This window comes from Bubalus bubalis, chromosome X (genome assembly GCF_019923935.1).
Source record: "Bubalus bubalis isolate 160015118507 breed Murrah chromosome X, NDDB_SH_1, whole genome shotgun sequence".
Classification (NCBI taxonomy): domain Eukaryota; kingdom Metazoa; phylum Chordata; class Mammalia; order Artiodactyla; family Bovidae; genus Bubalus; species Bubalus bubalis.
Window position 1 is genome coordinate 122,010,513 of NC_059181.1, and position 6,514 is coordinate 122,017,026.

General features: G+C 41.1%; 1 protein-coding gene and 1 non-coding gene across 3 annotated transcripts; both read left to right on the forward strand.

Moving 5' to 3' along the window:
• The first annotated feature begins 377 nt into the window (after positions 1-377).
• RBMX (RNA binding motif protein X-linked) lies at positions 378-5,469 on the forward strand. 2 transcript variants are annotated; one of them, XM_006049466.3, is made up of 9 exons: positions 378-547; positions 1,836-1,964; positions 2,166-2,272; positions 2,715-2,886; positions 3,393-3,545; positions 3,825-3,939; positions 4,033-4,158; positions 4,259-4,341; positions 4,971-5,469. In XM_006049466.3, the coding sequence occupies exons 2-9, from the start codon at positions 1,856-1,858 to the stop codon at positions 5,279-5,281; spliced, it is 1,176 nt and encodes a 391-aa protein (XP_006049528.1). In that variant the 5' UTR covers positions 378-547; positions 1,836-1,855; the 3' UTR covers positions 5,282-5,469. The 2 variants fall into 2 exon arrangements, with proteins under 2 accessions (XP_006049528.1, XP_006049527.1); XM_006049465.3 differs by having other exon boundaries at positions 382-543.
• LOC112582406 lies at positions 2,013-2,084 on the forward strand. Its single transcript, XR_003106943.1, has one exon. It is a non-coding gene; the product is annotated as a small nucleolar RNA SNORD61 (small nucleolar RNA).
• Positions 5,470-6,514: the final 1,045 nt, after the last annotated feature.

Genomic DNA, 6,514 nt, shown 5'->3' on the forward strand with positions numbered 1-6,514 from the left:
TTTTGTTTTTCCTTTCTGCAAAACTGGCATAGTTCTACCCTCGTCATGTTGTTTCGAGAATTAAATGAGTTAATGGGTGTAAAGTTTAGCACCTTGCCGGGACCACTAGAACACGCAAAAAATTTGAATTCTTTATTATATGCAGTCCGTGAACCATTTTAGAAGAAAGCAAAAACGCGGGTTTGTGGAGCACCGGTGGGGGCTGGGAAAACGGTTAGAAACTGGGGCCGGCCGAAGAGACGAGGGCCCGGGAAAAAGGGAGGAGCGAAGAGTGATTAACGGCGGGGGCAGCCAGTGGGGATACTGGGAACCGCTCCCCCTCCCTACACGTTTCAAAATCTAAGCCCCGCCTCCATCCGGGTCCTTGAGCCTCGTTCCCGGGCCGTATAAAGTTTGCTGTCTCCTTTGTTCGCCCTCGTTGCGCAGTAGTGCGAGCGCCTTACAGCTTCCGTTCTCAGGATCGGCTGCCCTCCCGCGTGCCGAGCTGCTAGGAAGCCGCTGTTGGCGAGCTCGCAGGAGCTTGAGACCGTCGTCACCTCTCCAGTACGTGAGTCCTTTTCGTTACTTTGTATCTTGCGTCCATTCTTGCCACGTTACAATTTGGGATTATCTCCCTGGAGATGAGGGTGGCGGGCGCCATTTTAAGAACCCGGAGGTGCCGACCTATTTAGGCAAAGCTGGGAGTGTCGACGGGAAACCGACGCGGGAGGAGGGGGCGCTTCGTAATGTGCCTCCCCGGAAAGTTTGGCTGTTTCTCCTGCAGGGGTGGGGGGTGGCGGAGGTTAGACCGGAGCAGACGAGGAGGGACCGCGCTTCCTCCGCCGATATCTGCGTGGGGATGGCCCTGACCTCGGGCGGGCACGTGCACTTTTGCGCGGGGTCCTTGTTCATTGGCGGGCCTTGGAGAGGAAGCCCTTTGAATTTTCTGAAGCGCCGCTGGTGGCAAAAGTTACTCCCTGACCGGGGGAGGTTGTTCTGGGCTCAATCCAAGTGTCGCCATTTTGTATTTTCCACGCGGTTTTTAATGACGGGTTTTAATTGGGTTCCACTGCAGCCTTTGAGTACTGGGTTACAGGGCGCGCTTCCACATTCCGTTATTTCGTATGAGATAATATTGACGCTTTTTAAAAGTCGGTAATGTGAGCGGGGCAGGGGCTGTTGACGGAGAGTCATAACTTGGTTAAAACTTTAAATTGCTGCTTAGATTTATTAGGAAATCGTAATGAAAGGAGCCAGAGTTCTTGGATTGGTCAGAGGGACCTGCGTTTGGTCTGTGACCTTGACTGAGTAGGTTTTTAAAAATCACTAGGGTAATTGGGATGGGATAATTGAATTTTTTAAGGCTTCCCTGGTGGCTCAGCGGTGAAGAATCAGCCCGCAACCCAGGGTTTGATCCCTAGGTGGGGAAGATCCCCTGGAGAAGGGAATGGCTACCCACTCCAGTATACTTGCCTGGAAAATCCCATGAACAGCGAAGCCGGGTGGGATACAGTCCATGGGGTCGTGAGAGAGTTGGACACGACTGAACAACTAAAGAACAACAATTGAATCTTTAAAATGCAGTAAATATAGTGTTTAAAGTAAAATGCAATTTTTGAAGTGTTGCAGTTACTTAAGACTGCCAAAGTGGATTAAAGATGCAGGAATTAGTTAAGTTGGCTTTATAAGCCAGTTTATTAAACTGCTGTCACTAAACTAATTACACAGGTTTTCTGGTGAGGCTTAAGAATTGCTTTCCGTGTTCATGATTTTAGTAAACAAAAAATAAGCATGATACATAACATTGGGTAAACTTGAACTTTTTTTCACGGAGGGTAACTTTTTTTCCCCAACAGATCTTAACCAGGGGGGAAAAATGGTTGAGGCAGATCGCCCAGGAAAGCTCTTTATCGGTGGCCTCAATACAGAAACCAATGAGAAAGCCCTTGAAGCAGTATTTGGCAAATATGGACGAATAGTGGAAGGTGAGTTACCTGAAAATGTATACAGGGTTATTATAATTAAAAAGGTGAGCTGTGATGACTTTGATTGCATTGATCGCATGAAATGATAATGTGCTTTGTCCTCTAAGAAGTTCTGAGCTTGCTTTCTTTTTTACAGATTAATTTTTGTTTTTCCTTTTCAACTAGAGTAACACTTTTTTCCCCCTGAAAACTACTTTTTAGTTCTCTTGATGAAAGATCGTGAAACCAACAAATCTAGAGGATTTGCTTTTGTCACCTTTGAAAGCCCAGCAGATGCTAAGGATGCAGCCAGAGACATGAATGGAAAGGTAAGAGTATCTGCAGGATACAATGTTTCCTAGTATGTAAAATAGCACATTGTTACCCAAGTCTGGTGTAGGGCTGCTCTTGAATTTGAGTATAAACCTTTCCATGACCCTGCTACAGTGCCTTGTTCAGAAGGACCTTTTTGTACTCAGTGTATTCTTAACAAAAAAATCCTTCAATTTTAAATGTTATGTATGATACTTTGTATTATTATACTTCGGCTTTGCTTTTTGGTTATTTATCTTAATAGGTTGGTAATTGTTTCACCTTGTTAAATTTTACCAACTTTACCGATTACTTAACGTTTTAGTTAAAATAATATCTTAAAAATTTGAATGCTAAACAGAAAGGTAAAAACATTTTGAAGGACATACTAGTGTCAGTGCATAGTGGATCAGCAAGTTCTCTTTTAAATATTTTTAATTAACCATGGATATTATTTAGTCCTTAGATGGAAAAGCCATCAAGGTAGAACAAGCCACTAAACCATCATTTGAAAGTGGTAGACGTGGACCACCTCCACCTCCAAGAAGCAGAGGCCCTCCCAGAGGCCTTCGGGGAGGAAGAGGAGGAAGTGGAGGAACCAGGGGACCTCCATCCCATGGAGGGCACATGGGTAATGACTTAAGTTTGATTTAGGCTTCGTATATAAATTAAGAACTGTAAATACATCAGTGTGTACTTTGGTTAATCTTTATTTTAAAGGCCTTAGCTTTTGAAATTGAGAACATTTTATTCATCTACCAAAGTGATTTCCTTAAGGGAAATATAGAAGGCATACTCAGTTAAATTAACAATGCCTTGAAATAATTAACAATAAGCTATTCTTTATCCAGATGAACTCATTCTGTAGGGAAAAACACTTATAGAAAAATTTTGATAGGTATTAAATAATTTGGGGGTTTTTTTGAAGTAATTTGAACCCTCAGTAGAACCCTTCAGTTCTACTTTTCTGATCTGTGCTAACTCATGTGTGTCTATATAGACTAACACGTCTCACAGTCTCTATGGAGACTAACAACTAAAGATTTCCCCCCCAAACAGAAATGGTCTTGTTCTTGATCAAGCAAAACTTTTGTAGCTTTTTCATGTATTAACATGATTTTTTTTGTTCTAATGTAGATGATGGTGGCTATTCCATGAATTTTAACATGAGTTCTTCCAGGGGACCACTTCCGGTAAAAAGAGGACCACCACCACGAAGTGGGGGTCCTCCTCCTAAAAGATCTGCCCCTTCAGGACCAGTTAGAAGCAGCAGTGGAATGGGAGGAAGAGGTAAATGTTCTGTATATGACAGTCTATTCTACCATCATAACACAAGGATTGAGGTGAATCCTAAAAATGATATTTAAACTGTATCTAGATCACTTGAAGTCACGAAGTTAAATGCAGAGCATTGAAAATAATTTTGGCGTAATTAAGAAATTTTAGAGGATTTCCTCATATACATCCATATTGTCATATTTGGTTAAATCACTGCTTTTCATTGCTTCAATGCAAATTTGTATTTTTACTTTGCTCTGGGTGTATTTTTAAAATTGATTTCTCCTTAAGCTCCTGTATCACGTGGAAGAGATAGTTACGGAGGTCCACCTCGAAGGGAGCCCTTGCCCTCTCGTAGAGATGTTTATTTGTCCCCAAGAGATGATGGATATTCTACTAAAGACAGGTAACAGAAAAGTATAGTAGCTTTTGTCCTTAATACTTCAGGTTGAAGGAGAGCTCATCAAAAGTATGAACCAAGTTACTTTTGTTTCTTTAGCTATTCAAGCAGAGATTACCCAAGTTCTCGTGATACAAGAGATTATGCACCACCACCAAGAGATTATACTTACCGTGATTATGGTCATTCCAGTTCACGTGATGACTATCCATCAAGAGGCTATAGGTATGTGACTTGATCTTGCTGCCATGGCTTGATGTAAAAAAATTTTTTTAGCTGTAAAAACTAGTGTTCTGGGGCTTACACATATTTCTTTTTAATATAGTGATAGAGATGGCTATGGTCGTGATCGTGACTATTCAGATCATCCAAGTGGAGGTTCCTACAGAGATTCATATGAGAGTTATGGTAAGATTTTGGTTGAGGGTCTCTGACTATCACCAGCTTGAGTTTTTAGGTTCATGAGCCAGTTTATTAGGCTGTTGTGGTGCTTGCTTTTAAAGGGATGTTTGCTTGCTTTTAAGGGGGTAATTTATTCAGCTGGGCTTTTCCTAGTCTTGTGAGGGGCTTTTGTTTTTTCTAAGTTTTTTTTGAGGCTGTTGGCTTGCTTTGGAGGGGATTTTGCTTGCTTAAATTGGCAGCCTTATGTGTTTTCCCCCAACAGTGAAAATACAATTTAAAAACTTTATTAACAAGATCAAATGTTTACCATTGCAATATGAAGGAAAGTCTACAGTTCACAATTGCAACTTATCACTGGAAAGTTGGCTGAGTGTCTACTATAAAATAACAAGCTGTCTGGAATATCCTCTTGAAATACACACCGTCTTCAGTCTTTTCAAACAAACATTAAAACCCACCCATTTCCGTGTCTCAGCAGATGAGCAAATCCCTGTTAATGGCCAGCAATGGCAGAGTTTAAAAGCTCCCAGTTAAGACAGTAAACGTTTAATACAAGAATTCTGTAAATTCAGATTTAAATGTTGTATATATACAATTTATAGTGTTGCCATATTACCTGACCATTGACCCTGCAGGTAACTCACGTAGTGCTCCACCTACACGAGGGCCCCCGCCATCTTATGGTGGAAGCAGTCGCTATGATGATTACAGCAGCTCACGTGACGGATATGGTGGAAGTCGAGACAGTTACTCAAGCAGCCGAAGTGATCTCTACTCAAGTGGTCGTGATCGGGTTGGCAGACAAGAAAGAGGGCTTCCCCCTTCTATGGAAAGGGGGTACCCTCCTCCACGAGATTCCTACAGCAGTTCAAGCCGCGGAGCACCAAGAGGTGGTGGCCGTGGAGGAAGCCGATCTGATAGAGGGGGAGGCAGAAGCAGATACTAAAAACAAACAACTTGGACCAAAATCCCTGTTCAAAGAAACAAACAAAAGTGGAACCTGTTCTATCATAACTACCCAAGGACTACTAAAAGGAAAGATTGTGTTACTTTTTTTAAATTTCCTGTTAAGTTCCCTTTCCATAATTTTTATGTTCTTGTGAGGAAAGAAAGTAAAACATGTTTAAGCTTTGATTTTATGACATTGCTTTCAACAAGCAAATGAAATGTTAAGTGTGTTAAGACTTGACATGTGTACTAGTGGTGTAATCTTCCAAGTAAAAGTGTCCCTAAAGGCCACTTCCTATAGGATTTTCCCCAGTAAATGATGAGGCAAGCAGTTTATCTTACACAAAATATCTAGTCATCTAAAATGGAGAGATGAATCCTCCTGCCTATATAAACAAGCTAGCTATTAGAGGGTGGTCGGGGTATGCTACTCTTAGGATTTCAGAGTGTCTTCAAACTGAAATCTCAAATGTTCTCAGTATGAAAAACCTGAGATCAGATGCATATATGTAAGGAAAGTGCTATTCGCCCAGTAAACCCAGAAAAAAGCAAATGGATAATGCTGGCCATATTTTGCCTTTCTGACATTTCCTTGGGAATCTACAAGAACCTCCCCTTTCCCCCTCCCCAATAAGACCATTTAAGTGTGTGTTAAGCAACTACAGAATACTAAATAAAAAGTTTGGCCAAAACCAACCATGAAGCTGCAAACGATGCTTGCTCTTACTGTTTCAAATTTTTGCAACTCTGTAGTGTCTCACTTTTAAGGAACAGCTTGATTGCAAAGGAGAAAATAGATAAGCAATGAAGTTATCTCCAACTTCTCAAAGGCTTATGACTTCTAAAAAGTGAATCTATCAGCATTCCACATCAGATTTAAAGCATCAAATGCCTGTGAAACAGCAAAGATGGTAAGCAAAGCAAACTAGTTTTTCCGTCTAAGTCGAAATTGAACACTTACCTTCCTCATAGTACAGTGAAACATACTGTACCTCATGGCAATGGAAATGCTTTCTAGATTAAAAAAAAAAAAAAACTTTTGGAAAACAAAGTGTTCGATAGCATATTAGAAGTCCTCCAAATTCAACACTTGGATTTCTTTTTTTAAAGCATGTGTGACACTTAAAGGCCTTAATACAGCTGTTTACCAGTAGCGATCTGGGGCTTGGGAGGGGGTATTTTTTAAATCTTATTTTTGATGAAGACCTTTAAACATGCTTCATGTTTTAAC

Bases quoted from the DNA above. Each gene is read 5' to 3' on its own strand.
- RBMX (XM_006049466.3), top strand. From the start codon at position 1,856: ATGGTTGAGGCAGATCGCCCAGGAAAGCTCTTTATCGGTGGCCTCAAT. The intron at 3,546-3,824 runs GTAAATGTTCTG...TTTCTCCTTAAG, and splicing joins CAGTGGAATGGGAGGAAGAG to CTCCTGTATCACGTGGAAGA. The intron at 4,342-4,970 runs GTAAGATTTTGG...TTGACCCTGCAG, and splicing joins AGATTCATATGAGAGTTATG to GTAACTCACGTAGTGCTCCA.